The 12,025-nt window shown below is 57.0% G+C and overlaps 1 protein-coding gene across 2 annotated transcripts in view; it reads right to left on the bottom strand.

Moving 5' to 3' along the window:
• Window positions 1-2,856: 2,856 nt before the first annotated feature.
• DRD2 (dopamine receptor D2) overlaps window positions 2,857-12,025 on the bottom strand; it is a 65,077-nt gene continuing 55,908 nt past the window's right edge. Inside the window, exons 3-8 of one of the 2 annotated variants that reach the window (XM_060604758.3) lie at window positions 11,246-11,355; window positions 10,133-10,269; window positions 8,723-8,913; window positions 7,729-7,815; window positions 5,859-6,186; window positions 2,857-4,116 (exon numbers count right to left, since the gene is read on the bottom strand). In XM_060604758.3, coding sequence (XP_060460741.1) covers window positions 3,923-4,116; window positions 5,859-6,186; window positions 7,729-7,815; window positions 8,723-8,913; window positions 10,133-10,269; window positions 11,246-11,355 — 1,047 coding nt within the window. In that variant the 3' untranslated portion in view covers window positions 2,857-3,922. The remainder of the gene's footprint in view (window positions 4,117-5,858; window positions 6,187-7,728; window positions 7,816-8,722; window positions 8,914-10,132; window positions 10,270-11,245; window positions 11,356-12,025) is intronic. The other variant, XM_060604760.3, reaches the window with a different exon arrangement.

Here is a 12,025-nt window from a genome sequence, read left to right as displayed (position 1 = left end):
TTTTAATTGTCCCACACTAGCTTCCTCCAGCTTTGCTCAGGGCTGGTCAGGAAACAGGCAGAATGGACAGTGTCAGACGTAAATTTGGAACACTGAATTCAAAGGTCAGCCTGTCATCAAGGCAACGAGTCTCCTTAAGAGAGGCGGCCTAACAGGGGATCCCATGGGTGGGGGCCCAGGGTTAGGAAGACAGGAGCACGTGGGGCAAAGCCCACACGGCCCCTGCATAGGATGGGGGCTAATGGCCACAAACATAGCCTGGGTCCTGGGGCCCAGGAGGGCAGGGAGGCAGTGGGGCACAGGGCTAGGCCAGGGAAGGGATCCCGGGCAGGTGGACATACTGCCCCCAAGGCGGGCTGGTCGTCAGTGTCCCTGATTGCAGATGACTGACTGCCCGTGTTCTGAGCCCACCAGGGAAGCAGGACAGATGGTCACTTCTTTCGAGGGCCTCTTGCCCCACCACTCAGGCAGTGCTCTATGCCCTCAGCCCTCCTACTCTCACCAGGGCTGCTGCGCCCCACATCATTGTCATCTATGGGACCTGTGCCTCCACACCCAGCCAGGGCTCTGTCATGGGTGACACACAGCTTTAACAGCTGTTGCGTGATTGTGGGCCACAGACTCTGCAAGAACAGGGGTCACATCCACCTTTTTCCTGTTGCACACCTAGCACCTTGCTCAGGGCCTGGAGCACAATGGTTGCTCAAGAAAGATCCACAGAGGAAGTCACCGGCTGGATGGATGGATGGATGGATGAAATGCAGTTTCTCTTGCACTACCGGCCTTCCCAATTTCCATCTCCCCAGCCAGGGGCCACCTGGAACTCCTCTGGAACCCACTAGGGGAAGAGTAAGGGGAGAGGGCCGGAAACTTTGAAAACTTGCACTCACACGGGGACATCTGAGGGAACATACACGCAAAGTGCCCGGCTGTGCCTGACCCGGTGCTGGGTGTTGGGGGTGGGGGGGGCGGTCAGACTCCACCTGCTGTAAAGGCAGATAAATGACCCCTTGGTTGAAAGTCATGCTTCGGAGAAAGACAGTCATAGAGACAGAAGCCCAGGGAAGGCGGAGGAGAGAAATCAGAGCACTGCAGCAGTAGTCAGGGCCTCCTGGGAGAGAAGCAGAGCCTGGGCCGCCCCCTTCCACCTCAGAGTTCTCTCGGGTCCCCACGCCCATTCCTCTGTCCCCGAAGAGTTGAGGGGGGAGGGGGCGGAGCCGGCCCTCCCCCTGCCCACTCCAGCTGTCAATCTGCTGTCTGGAAGAAAGACTTGAAGCTTCATGACAACTGTGGGCAACTTTCCTCTGCCCCGCCTCCCGCCCCTGCCTGCCCTCTTGCCCTCTCCTCCCATCAGCGCCCTTTCCAGACTGCTGGGAGCCTGGCTCCCCTCCCTCTCTAGCTACCTGCTGTCCCCTCTTCCTCCCTTCCTCCCTTCCTCCCTTCCTTCCTTCCTTCCTTCCTTCCTTCCCTTCTGCTCCCCTCCCTCCCTCCCTCCTTCCTTTCTTTCCTTCCTCCCTCCCTCCATCCCTCCCTGCCTTCCTTCCCTGTCTCCCTCCTTCCACCCTCTTTTACTCTCTCCTCTGTCATCTCTTCCAATTCCCACAGCTGAGAAACCTGTGTGACCTTATAGTTTCTAATGATGCAATGAGATTTGAAGCTTCCGTCCAGGGCAACATCTTTCATAGGCTGAGTGTGCACTGTGTCTGTGTGCATACCTCTGTGTGCATCGGCAGCAGAGAAGTCTCTAGGGTCTCTAACCCCACTGAGGGTCCGACGCCTTCCCCAGGAGGTGGTCACTGGGTTACTGACACCCTCTGAGCTGGACTAGGGGCCCATTTTGCCCAGCTTCTGGGACCTGGGTGCTCCCGGGTACAGGAGCCTCCCCTGGGGCTTAGCAGGTTCAGGGAAAAGATCAAAGTCCATAATTAAATGTTCAGGGCAAGTTAAGTGCTCCAAAGTTTGGTGCTAAAAATATTGTATTTAGCATGCAAATTATGCCCTGACAGCTCCCCGGAGCCTGAGCCCGTGGGAGCCGGCACGTTGTTTGTCATCATCGCTGTTATTCTCAAGGTAGTAAGAATATTCCTCCTTTGCCAGGTTGATTTATATTTCATTTCTTAAAGCCAAATTTCTGTTTTCAGGGCAATGCCAATTTGTGGCCCCAGAGAGCTTGGAGCTGTGACTGATCTGGAGGCCAAGAGGAGGGGGACCACCTAGGTCATGTCACACAGGCCCTCCCTGCCTCCCCAACTTGCTGCAGAGGAAGGGGGTCCTGATGTGAGCCAGAAGTCAGGGCAAGGGGCTGACACAAACACGGACACAGCCAGCAGCTCAAAGGGCACCTTTTCCATGGAGCCTTCTCTGCGTGGTGGGTCATAAGAGCTGAGGTCCTTCAGAGGTGCCAGGACCTGGAGAGGAGGAGGTGGGAAGTGGGGACAGCCTGGCCTTCCTACAAGAGGGATCAGGGGAGCCCTGGGTGTGCTCTGGGATTCCCACTGGGAACTTTCTCCCGTCCCATCTTGGTTGACAGTTGAGGCTCAGGGCCAGCCAGTAGCAGGGCTGAGAGCGTTCAGGTCTCCTGGGCTCAAGGGACAGGGAAGGGGAAAACACAGGCGCACATATCTTCTCCCCGGTCCTCCTGGAGCACCTCCTTTCCCCCCCGCACCACCCCCCCCCCCCGGGCGTCCACCCTGGTGGCTGTGGCCAGGGTCATCCCTTTGTGGAAGGGGGCTGCGGAAGGCTCCCCCAACTCTGATCCCAGCACAGACACCTGCTGCGGAGGACAAAGTTCGGTACCGGTTCCCTTCCACCCGAGGGGCCTTGCATATGACTCTTGTCAAAGTTTTATTAGTTTGGAGCATGTGTAGTGATGTTACAGAGTCTGGGACCCAGGGCCCCGCCCACAAACTGCAACCTCCCTCCTCCCTCAGGGCAGGGCCAGCCCAGGCTAAGTGGTATTCAGCAGCCCCCTCACCATGGGCTCCTCTAAGGCGGAGAAAGTGGAAGGGGAAGGGGGCAGGAGAGAGGAGAGGCAAAAGGCAAAGGAGAGTGGTTTTGCGGCAGAGTGTGGCAGGAGTAAGTCCCCCAGAGAACCAACATCCACCCCGGACCCTAGATGCGGCCACAAGCCCACCTTCCCTGCCCTCTCACAGGTTGGCCCAACAGTTGCTAGAGAAGGGATGCACCGAGTCAGTTAGGAGGCAGCAGCGTGGGCTTGGGGGACGTTCCGCTCCCCGCAGACCTTCCTGGGGCCTTTCAAGCCCAGGGTTCCTGCCCTCAGCAGGTGTGGAAATCACATGGGTTGCTGGAGGCACAGTGGGGTGGGGTGGGAGCCACTGCTGTGGAAACAGAGGCTCCCGTCGGGCAGGAAAGGGAGTGAATGAAGATTTTTGGCTTGGGCTTCTCTGATGCTCACCCTGTGGTCTGGTATTTACATGGGTCTCCCAGGACTGAGTTTCCTGGGGCCTTGGCAAGAGCTCTGGCTTCCCAGGCATGGGCCTTGTGGGGTGGGAACCGTCCATCCCTCCACACTGCCCGCTTCAACACAGGCCTACGAAGACCAGGCCAAACCCCACAGAAAGCACGGCCTCTGAGCCCTACCCCTGTTCCTGGTGACCCCAGAAGCCCAGAGAAAGGTCAGAGAAGGCGGCTGTGTCTTTGGTGCCAAGGGGAGATGGCCTAGAGGTGGGAGGGGGGCTCTGTGAGCCGCCCCTGAGCCAGGGGTCCAGCCCTTCGGCTGGCACCGTGCCTGGCTCCCCAGCACTACCCTGGAGGAGTGAGGGTGTGCGAGCTCTGAGGGGCGTGGAGTCAAGCTAGAGCCTGCCAGGGACAAAGAGAAGGCCAAGTCCGCCCTGCACCACCCCCATCCACAGCTCCCAGGAACGGAGACCCGGCTGGCCTGTGCAGGGAGGCGGGAAGCGGGTCAGCAATGCAGGATCTTCATGAAGGCCTTGCGGAACTCAATGTTGAAGGTCGTGTAGATGATGGGGTTCACGGCACTGTTGACATAGCCCAGCCACGTGAAGGCGCTGTACAGGACGGGCGGGATGTTGCAATCACAGTGTATATTCAGGATGTGGGTGATGAAGAAGGGCAGCCAGCAGATGATGAACACGCCTGGGGGAGAGGGCGGCAATCAGGCAGGCAGAGGCTGGGCTGGGAAGGCCCACACGAAGACAGACCCTGGCCCAGGAGCCCTGCAGGAGGAGGCTCAGCCTCAGATTCTAGAGCCGTCTCTGACACCCGTTTGCAATGAAGGCCACTTTCCTTCCCTCGGCCTCATTTTCCTCACCTGTCAAATGGGTATAATAACACCTACCCCACAGGGAAGGATAGTGGGCTTGAAGGCAAATCCATGAGGTTAACATTCTGACACAAGTCAGTACAGACGGAGATATGTACTCTACTTTCTGGTCATCTCTGAGAAACACATCTTCCTCAGTGGCCGGAAGTGGAACATTTGGTCACTGCAGGTTGGGGATGCACCGTTTGGGCCCGAGGGACAAAAGGGAGAGCTAGATACCCATCTCACTTAGGCTCCTGGCATCCCTGTGAGGTGGACGGGAAACTGAGGCTCCCACAGGCCCTGTGATGTACACAAGGCCACCCTGTTCATGAGGGATGAAGCCAAGACCCGCTGAGTTCCAGTCTATTGAGGTCTGTCCCACCAGTGGCCAGCCTCTCCCTATGCCTTCCCCAGCCCTTGGGGGGTACCTCTTCCTAATTGCTGCTTTGGGACGCTCTGACCTAGACCAACCTCCCTCCCGCCTGCTTTGTCCATCTGACTCAGGACCTCGTGCTCTGGCGGGACTCTCGGCATGGTGGCATCATGAGCCCAGAATGCCCCACAAGCACCCAGGGAGTCCCCAGGACTGAAGAGAGACCCCACGGACCAGAGCAGAGGGCACAGCGACAACCCTCCTCTGTCACCCCCAGCCACATGATCAAGGCTCTGTCCCTTAACCTGCGGTGACCCTGTGCGTGCGTTCATAAAAGCAGGGTAGTAACTCTGGTCCCGCTCACGCCACAGGACTGGCCGGAGGTCAGAGGGGATGGTGGGTCTGGAAGGGTGCCCCGTGATAGCCTGGGTGCTGCAGGGAAGGCACAGTCACATTGGCCCCTCCTGTTCCCAACCAGCCACATCACATCATGTCCAGTCTTGTGTTTTGACTCGCCATCTGGGGTTTTCTAGGAAACTTTTATTTGAAAGCCTTGCCTGGCTGACAGAGCCATGCCCTCATTCAGATGGCTCCCCCCTCCAGGCCCCTTTCCTTGTTCACAGCTCTGGTCCCACAGGGTCTTGGTTGAGCTGAAGTGAACTGAATTTCCAATTCCTCAACAATAGCAACATTACCCAAACCATACTGATAACACATCCCTGTGTATACTGCTTCGCACTTTACAAAATGCTTTCACCTTTGTGTACCATCTGACCACCACAACAGCCCCGAGAAGCAATCTCCTGCTGAGGGGACTCCAGAGAGAGATGGTGACTGGCCCAGGACCATGATGCTCTGGAGGTCGCCATGGTCGACTGGCCAAGCTCACTGACTCTGAAGTCAGACTCCCTGAGTTTAAATCATAGGTCTTCCTTGGGCATGTTATATACCCACTTCAGACCTCAGTTTCCCCATGTGTAAAAGGAGCATAATTATAGAATCTACCTAATGGGGTACATCAGTGGGAGTGGCCTGCACCTGAGAAAGTGCTGGTCCCCTGGCCCGCCAGCCATGGTTAGGAAGGGGATGGCAGGTAACAGGACCCATCCTGGTGGGCGGACCCATGGTGATGGTGATGGGTCCTTTCCTCAGTGATGGCTGGACAGAGCCGGGCTGTGGCCGTCGGCCAGCCTGACTCACCGAGAACAATGGCGAGCATCTGGGTGGCTTTCTTCTCCTTCTGCTGGGAGAGCTTCCTGCGGCTCATGGTCTTGAGAGAGGTCCGGGTTTTGCCATTGGGCATGGACTGGATCTCAAAGATCTTGGCAATCTTGGGGTGGTCTTTGGCATGCCCATTCTTCTCTGGTTTGGCGGGGCTGTCGGCCGTGCTGTGGAGGCCGTGGTGGGATGGGTCGGGGAGGGTCAGCTGGTGGTGGCTGGGCGGTATGGGGCTGTACCGGGTCCTCTCGGGGGGGCTGGTGCTGGACAGCATCTCCATCTCTAGTTCCTGGGCTCGGCGGGCAGCCTCCTGCACAGGGGCAGAGAACTCTGGGTAAAGCCAGGCCAGTTCACAGGCATTAGCCACGCAGCCTCACCTGGCCCCACCCGGCCCTGCCCTCTCTTCCTTTAGAGACTCCCACAAACACCACAGGGTCACTCTGCCGAACATGGGGAGGTCGGGACGGTCTGGGCCGCAGGGCAGTCCCTGCCTGCGGGGTCATCCCCAGCACTTGGCCCCGAGCAATACTTATGCAGCCTCAATAACCCCACAACCATCTGTGAGGGCTTATTACCCCCAGCATTTCTCTCTTATTGACTGAGCAACACTTACTGAGTACCAGTGAGCTCCAGGCACCGAGCTGGCTGCTGGGAATACATTACTGGTTTGGCATTCAGTGCCTGCCTGCAGGAGCTCATGTTCTAACTGCATAGAGGGTACCCCTGTTCTTCCTGCTGGGCTGAATCGAGGGGCCGCAAGGCAGACCTGAGACACCCCACCACGTTCTCCTTGTAGACTGATCCCCGTGCCAAAGGGCTAGCCCCAGGTCTCCCCCCAATCCTTCCTGCCAAGCTGACCTGGCGGCCTTGGTGGGGGATCCACTCATGGCCTCCCAGGTTCCCCAGACCGTGGAGTATCAGCTTGAACTTCTCAAATGCAGCCTTGCTCTGCACCCGGTGGGGGGTGGGGGGTGGGGGGGTGGGTGGTGATATAACTCAGCTGCTGCCCCCATCCCAGTCCTGAATGCCCGTTTGGCACCCATCTCATAAAGGGAGTCCTACCCTTGCCGTGCAAGTGAACAGTGGGGACCCCGCCTCCTGTGGACACCTGACCTGAACTTCATGTGCGGCTCTGGGTGGGTTCCCTGGCCCAGCTGGGGCTGCGGCATCTGCTGCTGGGATCCTGCTGCTACTTCCTCTGGGCAGAGCCTGGGGTCTGCTGTGCTTCCACGTCTCCAGGCTCTACTTTCGGGCTGCACTGCCCCACCAGCCCCAAGGCTGCTCTGCTCGCTCCCCTACTCACCCCCTCCACGCCCAGCCTCCAGCCCCAGAACCTGCCTGTAGTAAGGAAGCACATGCAAGAGGGAAGAGCAGCAGAGGCGTGGACTTCGGAGTCATGTGGGTTTGGGCTCAAATATGCGCTATCTCACTGTTTCGCCTCGGGTGAGTTACCTACCCTCTCTGAGCCTCTGTTTCCTCTTCCATAAAGTTAAAATCAATAAGCTCAATAAGACTTACCTCTCAGGGTCGCTGTGAGGATTTGATGAGACAGTAGGAACACGGTGGGTGTTCAGTGAATGGTAACAGCCACTCTTCTTATTTGAATTATGTTATTACGGCCAAGTCCTCTCTCCCAACCATTTTCTTGCGCTAGGGGTGCCTATCTGTGCCTTGCAGAATCGAGCCGTCTTGCTGCATGCCTGCTTGTGAGGTGTGCATGGTGAGTCTGGCCTCAGAGGCAAAGTGGGGGAGGCTGGGATGTGCGCTGCCGGTGGGGTTTCTGAGAATCACGGCAGCTGGGTTTCCCTAGGGGCGGAAGGACCTGGCTCTGGTCCCTGACCTGAGCACTTACCACTCTCCTCCTGTTCACTGGGAAACTCCCATTGGACTTGATGATAACGGTGCAGAGTTTCATATCCTCGGGGTGAGTGCAGGTGCCCTGTGGAGTGAGCCAGTACACTGGTCATGACGGGCAGGCGGCTGGGGACAGACACCCGACGTGGGGTGGTCAGGCTGGGCACCGGGGCTCAGAGAAGGGCAGAGGAGGAGTTGGTCCTGTGAGGGGAAAAGGTGGGCAGGACGAGGGACAAACGGGCCCTGACTTTAATGGGGTACCTGTTAAGGGTCTGGCACATGCTAGACATATTCATATCCCTCTCACATTGAATCCTCAAGACCACGCTGAGAGGCTGGCATTATGATTCCCATTTAACAGATGAGGAAACCGAGGCTCAGAGAAGTTAAGCAACCTGCCCAAGGTCACTCAGCAAAAAAGGTGGCAGTGCCAGGCCTTGAACCTGATGTGTCTAACCCCAAGATCCTGGTTCCTTCCAGGCCCACATACTGTCTTCCCATAGGGCTGAGCAGAGGGGAGAATTCACAAGACATAAGGGGGAGGCAGTGGAAGCAAGGTGGAGGAGAGGAGGAGGAAAGAGCGGGGAGGAAGGAGGAGGTGCACACAGAGGGGAGCACAGGGAGCATGGAAGGTAAAGGGGAGGGAGGGAAGCACAGAGGGAGGAAAGGCAGAGAGAGGGGCCACAGCAAAGAAGGACAAGTGATGGGAAAGGAAGGAGAGGAGAGGGTGCATTCAGACAAGGATCTCCAAGCAAAGACTTCTCCCAGATGGTGTCCACCACCTGCCCTGCCTCCATCCGGCTCCTGGAGATTCGGTCATCCCACGGAGGTCCACGCCTTCAGACTGTGCCCTGCCCAGGTCCAGGTCTGTGGAGCCCCCTCCAGCCTAAGCCCTGCCCCACTGCACTGCCCTGGGCCTCCGCCTGCGCCTGGGCAAGCTCCCTTGATAATGGTGAGGTGTGGGCATTGGAGGGGGTGGGGGATCTGGGGACCTTGAGCGGGGCCTTCAGGTTGGCCCTAAAAGCCCGGCTGCTGCGCTTCGTGTTGACCCGTTTGCGGCGCCTGCGGAGGACGATGTAGATCTTGATGTAGACCAGCAGGGTGACGATGAAGGGCACGTAGAAGGAGACGATGGAGGAGTACACCACGAATGCGGGGTTGGCGATTATGCACTCGTTCTGGTCTGTGGGGGGAAGGAGAGCCCAGAGGGGACGTCAGCATCCCACGGGGCCACAGCGCCACAAGAGACCTTTCCCTCCTCTGCCAGACTCCAGCAGCGAGGTCACAGAGAGCACGCCTAGGTGTCTAAGGCCACCCGGAAATGCTAGATGTAAATGAACGTGCACCGTAAACCAGAGATTTCAAATCACAACTGTGAGCAAAAAGCTAAGCTCTCATGGACTATTTCTGAGTTTTCCCATTAACATTCCCTCCTTATTTCATTATTAGTTTTATTGCCCGTGAACACATGAGTGGGGCCAGTGTGCTTGGAAAAAATAACAGAAGGGAATTATTGTCAAAGAGTAAACCCTTATTTTAACCCTTGCTGTATACATGGGGGCGGTCTACCACCTTTCAATTTTAGGGACAAGGTGACTTGGTCCTATTTGCTCAACCCTGTGTTCTGATGTGTTTCCAAGTTCCCTTCCTGGTCTAGAAGATGTCTGACTTCTATCTCAGGGCCTTTCCAGATTGATCTGAGCATATGCTCAGGGAATAAGCCTATTCCCCACTTCTTGGAATTCCTACAAGAGGTACTTTGCAAGGCTTCTTGGTGTCCTGCCCTGTAAGGGTCTCCAGAGGTGCACCTGCCTCACTGGAGCCTGCCTGATGAGAGAAAGCTCTCTGCCCACGCCGGCAGGCAGGCAGGCCAACACCTATTTCCTCTACGTCAGACACACAGGACAGGTGCAGTGGGCTAGCTTCTATTATTTCTACCTCTCTTGCTCCAAAGGACTCAGGTCTGTGCAGAGCTGGGCCAGCTTGGACTGCAGCCTCATCACCACAAACAGCATCACCGTGGGGTGGGGATGGGACCCCGTAGTCACCCCCCCCCCCATGTGTGCATATGCACGCACACACACACACGCAAACACATGCAGTTGGTGGGGCTGTCTGGCCTGTTTCGGTTAAATAAACAAAGTTGAAAATGGCCAGACATCCTCCTGAATCATTACCCCCACTCTTCACGCAACCCCATTATGCCTCAAGCATAATGGTTCCTCTCCGGCCCATCCAGGTACAACTGAGAGTCAGGCTTGGCCGGGGAGACCCAGCCTGGTCTCAGCCTAGGCTGTCAAAAAGGTCATCCCCCTAAGTCTGCGCCAGGGGCTCAGCTCTCTCGGGGTCCCGTGCAGCGAAGGGGGGCAGCGGAACCCCAGGCAGACAGAGACAGGACTCACCTGTGTTGTTGAGTCCGAAGAGCAGTGGGCAGGAGATGGTAAAGGACAGGACCCAGACGATGGCGATCATGACAGTGACTCGGCGCTTGGAGCTGTAGCGGGTGTTGTAGAGCATGGGCATGGCCACGGCTGTGTACCTGCAAGGTCACGGGGCAGGGGACCCTGAGTCTGGGGTACAGGCCCAGGAACTCATTCCACAGCAGGCACACACCAGAGACACCCCACACCTTGGGGAGTTCCAGTTGTCTGAAATTCCCTGAAAGCTGCCTGTCTACCCTAAATCACTCCTTTCTCCTGCCCCAGCTCAGACAGCAAGGGTAGTTGGTGATACTTTAGTGACTGACCGGCTATCATGTAATCCTGGGCCATATCTATTACTCCAGTATCCCTACTCGGATTTTAAGGTTTTTGAGGGACCAGGGTCTGGGTCTTTGCACCTCTGAAACTGCACACATGCTGTGCTCATAGAAAGTGGAAGTGTTTGTTGACGGATTGGTAGCCAGGCTCCTCGGAGAAAGAATTCAGCCCCATTCAGCAGAAAATAATAACGGTGGAAATCATTCGCCTCCTTGACCCAGCACTTCTCATATAGTAGCTCATTTCACCTTCCAAGAATCCTGCCAGGGGAGCCCAGCCAGGGGAGCCCGCGTGGCCTGTGTGTGCAAATCAGTGAAAGGCTCCGAGGGTATAGTTTAACAAAGTGAGCACAACCCGGACCCCCTTGGCCGTGTGCCTGCCCTGTGCTGGACAGGAAATGCACAACCGGACACTGTGGCCCCACCTGGACAGGGGTCATCATCCTTGATTTCTAGACAAGGTAGGGTTCTGAGAATGTGCACATTCTGCCCAAGGTCACTTAAGTAGGAAGCGATAGACCTAGGGCTGCCGTCAACATTGGGAACTTTCTCCTCTTCACCAGTCTCTGCTGGGTATCCTTGGTAGCATCTCCATCTGTACGATGGCCTCGCATGAGGTGGTCTGGACTCTCCCAGACAGATGCACGTGCACCTATATGCATGTGCACGTACACATGGACTCACAGGCACACGGCCTGCCTCTTCAGCCCGAAAGGCCAATGGCTTGGGTCCCCTCTCCCACCTTGGCTGGGCTCACCTGTCGATGCTGATGGCACATAGGTTCAGGATGCTTGCTGTGCACATCATGACGTCCAGAGTGACAAAGATGTCACAGTGAATCCTGCTGAATTTCCACTCGCCCACCACCTGGGGACAAAGCACCATAAGGGGGGACGGAAGAGGGACGATGAGCTCAGGCCGCATAGTTTGGCTCTCCTGGGGCAGACTGGGCCACAGGCCCAGAGGGCAGCTGTGGGGGTCTTGCAGGTCTCCAGTTGGGGCCCGGGAGAGACGTGGGGCAGCAAAGGGAAGCCGTGCCCCTGGCTGTCTGAGGCACTTGTCCCTGTTCCCCTCCCCTGCTAGACACATAGGGCCATTTTGTGCCAAAAACCGGACTAGAAGAATGATGACCAATTTACACCTAGTGCCTCAACTTTGAGCCTTCGTCTGTAAAACATCCGTGTGATCTACTTGCATCCCATTCTGCCAATGGAGAAACTGAGCCTCAAAAATGGGCAGTGACTTGCCCAAGGCCATTCCGCTCAGCTTCTGATCCTGCCCTGATCCCAGGTTTCTGGGGGAGCCAGGCAGCTCCTTCGGGACCAGCATGGTGTGTGGCCCAGTCGGGGCCCAGTGAATGTCTGTTAAGGACAACAGTGAGGACCATGGCTCTGAGACAAAGAAGACAGTTCTGCTCTTTGTCGCACCTGGAGAATTCAGGACGGAAAACCTGGGCTCAAGCTCTGGAAACACCAGAAGAGGGTGCGGAGGGGCGGCTGTACCCATATATCCTTGTATGATGGAACTGAGGAGGCCC

Source organism: Panthera onca, chromosome D1 (genome assembly GCF_046562875.1).
Source record: "Panthera onca isolate mPanOnc1 chromosome D1, mPanOnc1 haplotype 2, whole genome shotgun sequence".
In the NCBI taxonomy this organism is placed as follows: domain Eukaryota; kingdom Metazoa; phylum Chordata; class Mammalia; order Carnivora; family Felidae; genus Panthera; species Panthera onca.
Note: the sequence above shows the minus strand (reverse complement) of the source record. Positions and strands in the feature narration are given on the sequence as shown.